This window comes from Varanus komodoensis, unplaced genomic scaffold, assembly GCF_004798865.1.
Source record: "Varanus komodoensis strain SLA01 unplaced genomic scaffold, ASM479886v1 scaffold5, whole genome shotgun sequence".
Classification (NCBI taxonomy): domain Eukaryota; kingdom Metazoa; phylum Chordata; class Lepidosauria; order Squamata; family Varanidae; genus Varanus; species Varanus komodoensis.
Window position 1 is genome coordinate 51,774,317 of NW_025336087.1, and position 14,365 is coordinate 51,788,681.

At 39.9% G+C, this 14,365-nt stretch overlaps 1 protein-coding gene across 11 annotated transcripts in view; it reads right to left on the reverse strand.

The window, feature by feature from the left end:
- GLIS3 (GLIS family zinc finger 3) overlaps positions 1 to 14,365 on the reverse strand; it is a 182,389-nt gene that overhangs the window by 74,479 nt on the left and 93,545 nt on the right. For all 11 annotated transcript variants that reach the window (XR_006416243.1, XM_044445891.1, XM_044445886.1 and 8 more), the window contains one exon: positions 2,148 to 2,309. Coding sequence is in view for 10 of the 11 variants with exons in the window: in XM_044445891.1 (XP_044301826.1) it covers positions 2,148 to 2,309 (162 nt within the window). In the remaining variant the exon portion in view is untranslated. The remainder of the gene's footprint in view (positions 1 to 2,147; positions 2,310 to 14,365) is intronic.

A 14,365-nucleotide genomic window follows, 5' to 3' on the forward strand; every position in this document is an offset into this window, starting at 1 on the left:
TATCAAAGGAATTACAGTTTTTTCAGAAATTGTTTATTTTAAAGCTTTTTGCATTCAGTATGCTAATTAGACATGCACTGTTATCAATGAATCTGCTAAAAGAATATTAGAAATGGTTTGGCAGGGAGCCTAATGTTCAGCATTGTTTTATTTCCATTACTGGTGAGAATTGTGTGCATTTTTATCATCCATCACACTTTTCTTCGAGAGAATAATTTTGGTGTAGGAAGTCATTCATATACCATAGTGTACTGTGCAGTTCATGTTTTTCCTATGGTACAGGGCCCCCCCCACTATGTACTTTTAGGCACTCAAAGCAATCATACTCATACCACATATTGTAATCTACAAAAACATGCGAATCCTGTGTAGGAAATAGTAATGAATGAAGGATCTTTGGATTTTCTGCAAGTTGTAAGGCTGATTCAAACACAAACAAACATTTCCTTCAACTACTGTCAGGTACATTCTTCTAGCTGTAATTCTCTTATTTCTTTTCATTTATTGTTCTCAGCATTAAAGACACATGGCCCTAAAACAGCTCTGTGTCCAAACTGTCTCCATCAAAGGCCAGCCAGCTCTATGCGATCCAGGGGAGAACTGCAGTGCTAAACCTGAGGGGCCTCCAGATGTGTACATGCTTAGGCACTGTGTGTGCAAGAGCAGTGGGGAGATGGCTTCTAAAATGGACCCATATGCTTTCTTGGACAATTCAAGATCTGAACTTATCACAATTCCATATCATGTTTTGCCCACTGAATTGGCATTATGAACATCCTAATCCTTGTGATGGGAATATATTGTGCATATATGCATCTTCAGGTGGATCTGCCCATTTACCCCTGTGAGTGGCATTCTATTGCCTTCTGAGGCATGGCCGGTAACAAAGCATGAGATGATTTGTGTGTGTGGCAACACCCATACAAGAAACTCCCTGCTCTAAAGGCTAGATCATCTTCCTCTTTATTGTATCCTGCCAGCATTTGGAGACTTTTAAAGCAAGCTTTTGATTCAGACATTGCTTTATCAATGTATTGTCATTTCTTTTTTAGAGGAGGAGCTGTTGCATGCATCTGTATTTGTTATTAGCTGTTTTAGTAATGGATAGCATGTTTATTATGCTATTATGTTCACTATTTTGGACATTTCCTTCTTGGAGGAGAAAGCAGGATACAATATTTTGTATAAATAAAAATAAATATTAAGGATATATTTACTTTAGCTGCATGCTTACACACTTTTGCAGACTGCATAGGCAGAAGTGAAAGGGCTGATATATGCATTATGGTGTAGACAGCTGATACATGAATGAAAAGGGCATGTTTTCTGCTGAAAGCCTCAACCAGTCTCCTGCACATTGCCACAATCTTTAGCAAAAGCTATCTACACGGACTTAATGTCCCTCACAAGAGCCACAGAACTATTCTGTTCCTCTTCCTGCATCAGAAACTGCATGCTTCCATCTGTAGTGCAGTTGCACCCATCTTATGGTGGCAGTTCTGTTCTCTGCATGACCACAATACGGTGTAAATCAGCATCTCCTATGCAGTCAGTGCAATCAACACTTGAGTACCCTGTGCTGAGTGTATCGTGCTTCAACAGGCTCAGTTCCCCTAAAATGAAAGCCTTCTTTACCTCATCTGAGAGGATCCAACATCTCTCTTTACCCCTGGCTCTGCTCCTGCTAGAGGCTGCTGTCAGCCTGGAGCAGGTATCGTCTGTGAGGTACCCCGTCATGTCCCTTAAGTGGGGCAGCATGGCTGGGCTTGACAGCAGTGCAGCAAGATTGGAGGGCTGAAGGACAGGAGGTTCGCAGGTTCTTGAGAGGCTGCTCTGCATCCAAATGCGCTCCCCTGGACCTAGAGTTGCAAGCTGGACATGTAATAGGCAGCCTACACTGCTTTGAAACAATCATAGAAGAAGTGTGAAAGTCCTCTGATCTGTCACAGAGATCTCCTTTGCTGTAATGTGAACTACATTTTGAAACAAACTGAGTAAATTTGATAACTGTCTTGCAGGAATCCCACTATCTCTACCCAAACTGCTGTTTTTCCCTTTAAAGCTGTCTTTTGAAGCCAGGTTGCATAGTATGCAGCAAAGTCAAAGCAGAATAGCAAAATAAATCTGAAGTCATATTCTTCCCTTACAGTGTCCAGGTGTGTCCTCTGGTGCTTGGCTCGGTCGCTGGAATTACTGAATGCTTTTTGACAGCCTGGATGCTGGCAAAGGTAAGGCTTTTCTCCAGTGTGGCTCCTTAAGTGAATCTTGAGATTTTCTAGTCTAGAAAAGGCCTTCTTGCAGCCTTCAAACTGTGAAACAAAACAACATGTCTAAGACTGAAGGAAACATTCCTCTCTTTTTTGCACAAATGTTGCTTGTGCTCATATTAACCAGCCAGTTTTCAGGTAAGCCTGTAAATGCTTAAGAAATTGCTGTTCAATTAGTTTTAGAGTATCTAAAAGCATAGAAAGCATTTAATCATGAAGTCCACAATGCTTAAATATTGTTTCTTAACATTATGCCTTTTTGAACTGTACATAGCATCCATGGCTAATAGGATTTCAGGCTTAGTTAGCTATTCCCACATGAACTATAATTATGTGAAGAAACAAGAAACCAAGTTGATTTCAGTCAAATTTTCAAATGTAAATGTTCATAACTTCTGAGTTAGTAAGCATGGGTTTGTGGGACGATGTAACACCTTTACCACAATTAGTCATGTTAATGCATGCCAAAATTTTGCCATTTTAATACCTTAAAAGACTCATAGAAGGAAGCCTGAATCATCCAGACTTTCTGGAAGTGTTAAAATTTTGTGGAATTAATAGAAGAGAACTCTGTAATGTTTACTCATTTGTACTGTATAGTACTCTTTGTACTGTAACACTGCAAAATTGAAACTATCAATGAACACACAAACATAATTTTCTGGACCATTTAAAAATTACCTATGTTCTTGTTAATAAAATTGTGAATGTATTTACAGATAGAACTATTTTTCTTTATAAAAGATAAACAGCAGTAACTGAAATTATGGATTCAGAAATATAAAGGCTTACATTGCAACTTATAAACAAGGACAACATGAATCATTTTATATCAAAATAAATTTGTTGGTCTTTAAGGTGTTACATGGCTCTTGTTTATGCTGTAGAAGACTACACAGTCACCTTCTGGAAAGTGAATTGTTGCCTTTTTTCATGTGGTATGAGGGTATGTACAGAATCTGGATAAACATATATGCATTCATAATGACGTTAACTTCATAAAAACCACTCACAGTCTTTGTATTTCTAAACCTCTAATTTCAAGCAACACTATATATATCCCTATAAAGAGTATCTGTGCCTAGGCAACCTAGGGCCCCAAAGATATTTGACCTACAACTCCTCCATCATTTCTGTGCTGACTAGGCCTGATGGAAGTTGTAGGCCAAAACATCCTAAGGGCCTACTCCTGCTTGGCTCTCACAGGGAGGCAAGCTACATATGATGCTTAGTTGTACACTAAAAATAAAATCCAGACTTTTTTCTGTTGACAAAATGCAGCTGCAGAGGCTCAGAATATTCCCTTTGAGGAAGGGCTTCTTAACCCTTTCTCCTCCAGCTATTTTTGTGTTTAAAAAAAATCCACAGAAGGGAAGCATACAGCTACCCACACCTTTTGCCTTGCATCCCAAGAGAGATGTAGATGCAGCGGGGGGGGGGGGGGCAGCGTGGGCAGTATTTTTAGCAAAGAAACTGACAGAGGAGAAAGAGTTAAGCCCCATTCCCATTGGGTAGAAGGGGTGGGGGTGAGAAAGGAGTTGAGCATTCTGGGATTGTCCTTGATTGAGTTGTACATGACTGAGCATGGCATGTCACTTGCCCTCCTGAAGTGCTTCTGCATGTTAGAAACACACAGCAACATTCTCAGCATTTGTGCAAGCAATGCTAGTTTAGATTGTCCAAAAGAATAACACGTTGGAAAGTTGTGCAGGAAGTAGTTGTGAATACAACTCATGGCAGAAGAAGCCATGGAGGCAATTTCTGATACAGTGGTCCCCCGAAATTCATGGGGGTTGCGTTCCTAGAGCACCCGCAAATTGTGAAAAACCGCGAATTTGGTGCCGGCGATGGGTGCCGGCCGCCAAGGCAGTGCGGGAGGGGAGCATGGGCCGGGAGGGGGGCAGGCGCACGCACGCATGTGGCGGGGCGGGCATGCACAGAGATAATTTTCTCTGAGCTCAGAGAAATGATCTTGTAAGCAAGCAACCACACGGTGAGGCACTGGCTTACTCGCAAGGAGACCAGTTTGGACTCACTCAGAGAAAACGATCTCCTTGCGAGCAAGCCACCGCATGGAAAATTCCATGAAAGACTGAGGCCGCGAACGCTGAACCGCGACTTCACGGGTGTATACTGTACTCTGTAATTCCATCGGTGATAGCCTGAATGTCCCATTCCCTTCGAAAGCAACATTTGGGAAAACTACTATAAAACTGATACACATAGCCCAAGTCACCCACCTCCAGGAGAAATAAGAAAATCAGACATTGTCAATCATACAGACAAACGCAATGCAAAACATGAAGTAAACCAGATCAATAACTGGGACCAGTTCATCAGACTTTGGACCAAAGATAAGCATGCAATGGAATACAAGGATGAGGAAGTTGCCCTTTCACATTCTTGAATAGCCTCCAGTGGGAGGGTGGAGGGTTTACAGTGGCAGTCAGGAAAAAAATCTGAACATGTTGATAGAATATGTATTCTGTAAGGATGGTATTCTCAAAAAAGGGACTTAGAAGAAAACCTCATATGAAAAGCTTGTTATTCCCTAGGCCAAAGGGAAAAAATATTAGTAATTGCTTCTGATCAGACAAAAAACCATTAGTTGATTTTAGAGACTGTGAACAAAGCCACTGGACTTGGTTCTCTGCTCAGACTTTGTTAAATAGTGCCTGAGTTTTGCTCCTTTCCCTGCTTTTCCCTCCCAATTCCTTTTCCTTTTGTGTTGTGTTGTGTTGTGCCTGAGAGCAAGAACTGTCTTACTTTCATCTTTGTAAGCCACTCTGGAAGCCTTTTTTAGCTGAAGTGCAGGGGAAAATGTGGCAAATAAATAGATGGGTAAGACTCAGCTTCTGTGTCAGCCTCTAGTTTCACTGCCTATAAAATATTAATCATTTACTTTTCTGGATCATTGTGAGGCTGAATTTAAAAATCTGTCAAAAAGCCTGTATATAAAAAGGGCTATTCAATGGGTTTTTCAAAAAAAGCATTCATAATTCAAATTAATATTGTATTGCATTTGGTAAAGTTGTAATGGGGCCACTCCATCTCTGCCAGTTCCACCACACTCATGTGGGTCACTTCTTGAAGTAAGCCCCCAAACAATCATTTCTGCTTATTTCCAGAAATGGGCATTCAGTGGAGCTCTATTCTGTAAGCGTCACTGATTTGTACCTTATCAGAAATGAGGCTCTGGAACTGCCAGGCTCCCCTTGCACTAGTGGAAAGGCCTGGTAGTAGGAGAACAGTATTGGATACAGTCAGTAATAGTCTTATTTCATTTTCCATCAAAAGTCAAATTGTTTACATTTATCAGGATTACAAGCCACATTTTTAACAAATATGTTGTGGTCCTATAGAATGGGCCCATACAAACTCAGTAGAACTTATTACTGTATACATGTGTTCTGGATTAGAGGATTAGCCAAAAAAAAAAATTATTCTCTCCTATATCTGTCCAGCTGTAAATTAATTGTGATATAATAAAATACAATTTACTAAAATAGGATGTGTGGGTATGGGTGTATCTGTCTGTCTGTCTGCACTATGCCTGTGAAACCTAGATACATGAAACTTAATAGGCATACTAAGAAGGCTTTAGCGGGACCATCAAGTTATTTTATTTTTAAAACAGATTAATAATTACATTTAATTAAAATATGCCTGTGCATTTGAAGCCTACAGTACCATTAGCAATCATTGGGTAGGCTTCCTTAATCATCATATAACTTTGGAGCCAATAGTCTGAAGCAAGAAGAGAATAGGGAAATAGAGAGGATGAACCCCTTCCCCAGGAGACTGTGCCATGCACCATGGAAAAAGCCATGCTCTTGTCCTTCAGCTCAGGCAGCAAAGTCTCAGGCCAGCCCTGGATGAATATTTAAAACGGTGATTAACGGCAGCCTATCACATTCAAATTAAAATTCTTTAAGTACCCAAGGACTGTACTTGTCAGTTTTAAAGGTTACATATTTGTAAGTTAGCCCTGACACCTTGGGCTTGTTTTGTATTTGTTAGGATTGCAATCCTAAACATATTACCATCAATTACAGCCCATTCAACTTTAACATGTACACTCCCTTGAGCAGGGACTGTCACTTAGTCTATGGTCATGCATAGTATTATCTGGGAATAAGTTCATGAGAGCGACTTTTAAGTAAACATGGATCAGGCTGCACTGCTCAAGGACCATTTATGCTTTTGGGGTTGCGTGTACCTACGTATGCATGTGCAACTTATATACATGCAGACTTCATGGGAAATATTTCTAAGTAAACATTGTTAGGATTGGGCTGCAAGTTTAGTAAGCTTCCCTATTTCAGCCCTGGATGATTTTGCTGTTGTTATTGTGAAGAAAGTAAATATTATGACAAGCTTCTTGGAAGAAAAATTACTTCTGAATGCATCAGCTGGTAATAATTTTAAACCCATTTGGAATGAAAGCCATTAGAAGAAAAAACAAACAACTTGGGAATTTGTTTTGTAGTGCATCTCTTTGTCAGAAAGCTGGTTGCAACTTTTCCACTTTTCCCTGTCCTCCCTTTTTACTTTTTCCTTCCCCCAGTATGTTTCAAAATTTGTATGGCTTAGCTTTAACTACTGCAAACTTTGTTGTAACTACCTTGATTATGAATCTTCTAGTTTAAACTTTCAACCCATTTCATATTATCAGCCCCAATGATATCCAGCTGTGTGTGTGTGTTTGTTTAAACACCTGGCAGCACAATCCTATGCATGCATATCTACCCTCTGAGTTCATCACAGTTTACTTCCAGGAAAGTGGGTACATACTTGCCTTGGCAAATATGCTGCTCTTAATAGGGCTTATTTCACGGGGAGCACGTACAGCATTGTGCTATAACATAGTTTTCTATAAAATGTACTCAAAGTAATATACAACAACAACAAATCCCATAAAGTAATTTTAAAACAATTGAAGAATAATATTATCTGAAAGAATCTGAGTCAAGAAACTGTAGAACCCCAGCAGGAGATACTTAGGGTATATTTATTTATTTATTTGCATATTGCTCCATACCTAGGCAGGTTCAGGAACGGTGAACAGTAAAAAGTTAAAACAAACAAAAGAATACATTAAAAACAAGCATACCTTTCTTACCAAAAAGATGACATAATAAAAATGACCTACAAAATTATGATTATGATTAATGATGATCATTAAAAGAACAGCTTTCGGAAGGTGCCATTTTGAATGCAGCAAAAGAGATGTGTTTAGTACTTTTCCTGCTTGCTATTGCTCCACTAAAAATCCCCCTCCCACCACAGCTTCACCAGTAATAGTTTCAAAAGGCACATGTCATTTCCATGGCTCTATGCATTGCCCATAATTCATTGCCATTTCCTTGCCCTCAAGACTCTCACACCACTCTATATTAAAAGGAAGTTACTGACCCAACATTTATAGAATGATAAATATCTATTCTTTGCACAAGAGCATTTGATTAGCTGATCAAAACTGGCATGTCACGAAGGTAAAACCATACTGAGGGTACAAAACAAGCAACTTTAATAGTTTTCTGAGAACAGGCCATGCAAGCAATACTGAGAAGTGAAAGCACAGTGCCTATGGCAAGCCAAGAGGGCTGACATACTACAATAACTGTTATGATCGGCCCATCCGTGTCCCATGGGGACTGATCATAGTAGATGTATTTTGCCCTCCTGGAATTTGCCATCCCCTCTTTAACTGTTTGGCCTTTTCAGTTGCTCTAAGTGTCCCTAATGTCTTCATCTATATTTAGAGATAGGAAGTCACAGTAAGAAGGGACAGAAAAATACTGGGAAAACTGTTTCCTCCACCAGGATTTTTGGGAAAATGGGGGGGGGGGTCACAATCCCAGGGTAATTTTCTTTTTCCTTTCTGAAAATCAGCTATGTCCCAACTTGAATTGGGGCCATGGGAAGGAAGGGCTCTGAGCTATCCCTCCACAAACTGCAGCCTGATCCAAGTGGCTCCTTATTAGCCATGCTGAGTAATATTTGCTAGCTTAAAAATTCTCCCTCTACATTTACATAAAACTTGCTTTCAAATATAAAATCTGATCATTAAATGCCTTCCATGAGTTGGTGCTACCTGTGAAGGGTTTTCTGGAGCTTTATTTTCACCTGTAATTCTTGGCATGCTTACTTGGCTTTAAGTCCCATTGAATCCAGTGGGAATTCATTCTAAGTAAACATGCACAGGATCAAGGAGCATCCTTTTTAAAAGGAAAGTGATTATAGTTCAAAAGAAAGAATGGGAGGTAAGGCAGAATCTACACCTTTTGATCTCTCAGTATAGCATAATATTTATTTCTAAAATGATGAAAACAGATGAATCTTTAAAAACATAGACTTTATGGCCATGGGCATTATTTATTTAATAGAAGAAAGAGCTCATAAAATAAGTGGCTGTGGTTTTATGTCTTCGATGTGTCTGGATAAACTACCACTGATTTTAATTACAGCTTGCTACACACTAATTGGCTGTTGAGTTATTTATTCTCATTGACATCAGACTTTAAATGATGGGAAATCATAGTGTGAAAAGACAGTAGAATCTGCTTTGCCTAGTAAAACACTGACCTATGGGATTCAGAATTAGCTTGAAAACCTCACTAAATAAATCACCAATAACATATATTTCTCTTCTTTCTTTTACATAAATGCATTTCTATAGCCACAGAAGTTCCCCTTCCCACTGAGCTTGGTGTTTTCTATCTTTCATCTTTTGCAGTTAAAAAACCAGGAACAGATTATTATTATCAATAATAATTTTATTTCTAAACCACCCAATAGCCAAAGCTTCCTGGGCAGTTCACAGCAATTTATCAAAGTTGAATAATAAAAATAGATACAATGAAAACATAACATTTAAAACAATTTAAACATCTAAAGCAATTTTCAATAAAAACTAGACTTGATTAAAACCACTGACATAAGTCATCACATGCAATTAAATGCCTGAGAGTAGAGGGCAATTTTAACCTGACACTGAAAAGATGACAATGTTGGTGCCAGGTGAACTTTTTGGGAGATGATTTCATAATGGCAGGGCCACTACTGAGGAGGTCTTCCTCCTTTTTTCATCTTTCTGGGCTTCTCTTAGAGGTGGCAGTCAGAGGAGGGCCCCAGAGGCAGATTGTAGTGTCCTTGTAGACTGTTGTTAGGAGAGGTGAGCTATCAGGTAGTGTGCTCCCAGGCTTTGTTTGGCTTTATACGTTAAAACTAGCACCCAGACCTGGGCTCTGAAGGATATAGGCAGCCAATACAAACAGGCTGAAATGGAATTTTAGGTTCGAACTTTCTGGTCCCAGTGATTCCTCTGGCTGCCACATTTTGTATAAGCCACAGGTTTTGGCAGTCTTCAAGGGCAGCCTCATGTAGAATGTATTGCAGTATGTTTTTGCAACTGAGCAAGTGATGAGTTTGTGCTTCACACTGGATTAAAATATAATAAATGGATAAATAAATAGCAGCAAAAAATGCCTGCCCAGCAGCTGAAGGTTTTCCAGAACTGGCCAGGAACGTCCCATTCAGCAAGCAATTACAAGTGCTTAGGACTTGTTTCAGCATGAGAGAATCAGCCAAAAGCTTGATGGGGAAAGTGAGGGTGGGAGAAAAGAATGAAAACTAGAAGCTGAGTTGCCCAATGCAAAGGGGAAGAAATAGATTTTGAGCATTTTTTGAAAACGAGTGGGGAAAACTCGGAGGAAGGGACTTCATAGGAAAGGTCAACCTAGATCAGATCAAGGGTCCATCTAGTCCAGTGGATCCTCAAAACTTTTCTAAAGGGGGCCAGCTGGAAGGTGCCAGTGGTGGGTGCGGGTCGCCAAGGTGGTGCTGGCGGGGGGGGGGGCAGGCTGGTGAGGGGACGGGGCGCACGTGCACTCGAGGCAAGGCGGGAACGGGGGGTGCGGGGCGAGGTGCTGGCTTGCTCACGAGCAGATCGTTTTCTCTGAGCTACTCCAAAACAACCTCTTCATGAGCCCAGCGAGTGCAACACCTGTGTGGTAGGCCGGTTAAATGAGCATGGCGGGCCGCATCCAGCCTGCGGGCCTTAGTTTGAGGACCCATGAACTAGTCCATGAGTCCTCGAACTATGGCCCATGGGCCAAATCCAGCCCGCCATGCCCATTTATACAGCCCACCATAGAGGTTTTGGACTCAGCGCATGCGCGCGCATGCCCAGCAGCAACTTGCTCGAAAGGAGTCGTTTTGAACTCTCTCGGAGAAAACGAATTCCATGTGTGCCCACCCCTGCCTCTCCCCACGCACATGCCCGCACACCCCCCACTCCGGCCCGTGCCCCCCACCCACACCACCTTGGCGGCCTGTGCCCATCTCCGGCACCATTCAACTGGCCCCCTGTTGAAAAAGCTTGAGGACCCCGATCTAGTCAAATATTCTGATCCCAGCATTTGCCACCCTGATGCTTCCATGAAGTATGCATGAAAAGCATGACTGCAACCCTGACATTCATGAGTAATAGTGAAAATGCAACAGTTCCTTCTCCAAACATTTTACCAACCATCTCTCATTTGCCCGCAATAGGAGGGGAGTGAGCTTCCCACAACCTTGAATTCCTGATATGAGGCAAACGCAATAGGAATCCATTATATAGTTTCCCTTATTTGTAGTCTAATGTAAATCTTTCCCCATGCGCATTAGTTGGTTGTTTATTCCAGCCTTAATTGATTTTGCACAACAGAATTTATACTCTGTATTCTTAAAATAAAACTTGTGACACCTTGTATAGGATATGTTGTGCTCTTGTTATCAACATTTATAATTGCAGCACCTTATAAAAACATGGTAATTCTTTCTAAGCAGGAATTCAACACTGAACAGGTGGCTCTCTACATGATGCTTTTACTTGATTCAAGTATATTAGCAGCTCACAACTACATCCTTTTATCTGATAATCTAATCTGGAAAACATTCACTATTTCCTATCATACATGTGCTCACCTTCATTCAATTATCTTTATTTGAAAAGGAATTGAATTAATATAGCCTAATATTTGAAATCTGAACAGTTCCCTTTTTTCTTTTGGGTACAGCTACTTTTCATTCTCTCTTTTTTGCCCAGGGTGAAGTACAAAAACAGAATACTCAATTAGTCGTTTAAGAGAAAGATTGCCAAAAAGAACAGTTGGATTAAAAAGAAAAAGGCAAAAGGACTTGTATTTGAATCAGTGGGAGTCCATCAGAGTAACAAACAGGCTGAGAACGTTTCTATTTTTCACTCCACAAGTAATCCATATGCAAATTTTCTGCAGCATTCAGCATGTACTTCCTAGCTCAGTAAATGTTTTCTATTCTTTGCTTAGCTCCCTCAGCTTTTCCCAATTAGGCTGTGTTTGCTTAGAAAAGGCTTCAGCTCCATAACTTACGGAGAAAGAACTTAAATCTAGAAATATATTATATATTCTTTTAAAAGTTAAGTATGTATTCGACTGGTAAATGTATTAACAAAATTAGGGCAAGGGGAAGCTCTTTTTTGCTTCATTTTATGCACTAACCTGCAAACACACTTTCAAGTGTCTGAAACAACGTTCAAAGTTCATGAGAAATCTGACAATAGCTTCACATGTTACAAATTGCCTTCCCATCTCCAGATGCATAAAAATATAATCTAAATTTTCTTTTAGCATCACCAGTAGTACAATATTGTGTCTCCATGTAATGGAACTGAGATGGATCACCTCATTGCAGGCTGAATCGCTGCACTTCTGTTTGCAGCTTACTTTGTAAAAAGGAAAGGGGTTCAAGCACTATTTGTATTTCATAACAAATCATACTTTTTAAAAAAGGAGAAGTATAAATAAAATAGTATGTGCCCTTGTGCTCTATAGTTCTTGTTTTATCCCACAGAATAAACCGATCATAAGACTGGACAGTCTGTTTTTATAAAACTATAGTTTGTAGCTATAATAACAGATTATGAATGAAGCCTGCATGTAAATGTATACATGCCACTATCCTTTCACATATGCATATTATATGATTATTGTTGTGTCAGATTAAAAAAAACAAGTAAAACTGGATTCAGAAAGAACATACACATTCATGGGTAGGCACAAATACCTATCAATTGTCAAATTATAATAATAATCATCATAGTTTATTATTTCAATCTGTATGTTGGCACAATAGCCCATATCTGGGCACTCTGCGTGGCTCACAAAGCTTCCCATACAGCCAACTTCCTCATTACTGTCTGCTTAACTTTATACCATGAATATGCGTTGAAAACGCTGATTGTTCCTCACAATGTCCCACCAATTCAAGTTGAATAGTTTGAAATAAAGCCTGCTGATACTTTTGTACACCTAAAAAAGCTGATGGCAAGCTTCCTCCCTACCTCTGCTGAATGGTGAAATTGACCTGCCAAAGAGAATTTGGGATTTTTAACACATTCCCTGTTTGGCTGAACTAACCAGTTGTTCTGCACGTGCTCTTTTTTTCACCTCTGAGGTCATTAAGCTTGTCAAAACTAATTTGTCACCACAACTACTGACCCTCATTGCCTGGAACAACAGCACGAGTATCAAAATAAACAGTTCTTTGCATTAGAAAGAATGTGAATGACTGACCAGAACCACACAGTATATCCTGACTGTATGGTGCAGAATGGCTTTCTGACCACATAAGAAGGGAAAATATCCATTAACATACATGGGTCAGAAAAGCATGTCATGATCTTTCAGGGATTTTGGAAATGGAGGGACAGAAAAAGAAGCACCTACATGATAAATAAAGCAAACTTAAGCACTGAGTATCTTATGGAACAGAATTTTTTACATCCAGGATTTTTTCAGCGAAGTTGGAGACTGAATATAGACACGCACAGACACACGCACATGCACACAGGGGGGTTCTTTAACCCATGAAGAGCTGTAGTGCATGCTGTGCAATATTTTGAATATGTAATCCTGGGCATGGGTTATGTCATGCAAAACTCTGCCACTGTGGGTTATTGGAGTGTTAAATCCTTGCATAACCCTGCATCAAAATAGGGGCTCTGCAAATAGCTCTCAGTGGTGGGGCTAAAACACTATGACAAATTGCATGTAGGAGCTGTATACTCAAAATGCTGCCTGAATGCACACCATTGGTCAACATGGGTTCACAAATCTGTGATGTACTTACTATGTCATGCAAACCAGCTTACTGAATTTCTTAGGTTGCAATCTTACACTAACCTACTCGGGTGCCTGCCCTTTTGAATTCAAGGTGGCTTAAAGTTTTTCCAGGTGAGGCTGTTAATTGATGTAACTACATCTGGTTTGTTATCTATGTTTGAATTAAGAGCTGCTTTCCACACAAAGTACTTTCCCTTTCCTATTTTTTTCAATAAACAACCTCTAGGTGGTGCTGTACTATAGCAGAATAACTCAAGTAGAAAACTTCCTTTTCTTGAACTTTTAGAAATAATGCCCCATTTCCTCTCCTTTAGTATAGCATGGAAAGGTATTCTTTAAAAAACAGAAGCAAAACTGGAGGATCATAACATCATCTAAAGAATTCATAAACTTAAATAAGTAATCATGAGTACACAATAAATCCTTTTGTATAGGAAAATGTTTACTTCTGTGTAGTCATGTATGGGTCTGATTTATTTTGCTATGTAAAGTACTGATTTCACTGTTGCACAAGCTTCAGCTTTTCCTGGTGTTAAAAAATAAGATTTAAGCCTGCCAAAGCACACATAAAGAAACTAGAGGGGATTTCTATTATGTTTCAAATGCCTGTGTTTTACATATGTGTGGTGAGTAGTAATGAAAATGCAGTTACAGCAAAACATACAAATAAATTTCACTTTGGGCCAGACTAGGGAGCAGATGAAATGCAGGAATGCATCTCATGTGTTTGTGTTGCCTTTTAAATAGTAACCGTGGAGATCCAGACAGGATCAGAAATCTGGTGCTCAGGGAAGGCTGCTTTCTTTCTTCTTTTCAAACATTCTTACTGCCCACAGCGTTCATGCAAATCCCCCACCTGCATTGCTGCCCTGGGAATAGCAGTTTGAGCAGCGGGTTTTCCCTGAATATGTAGTATGGGAGAAAAAGATTAACCTCTCTCTCTGCATG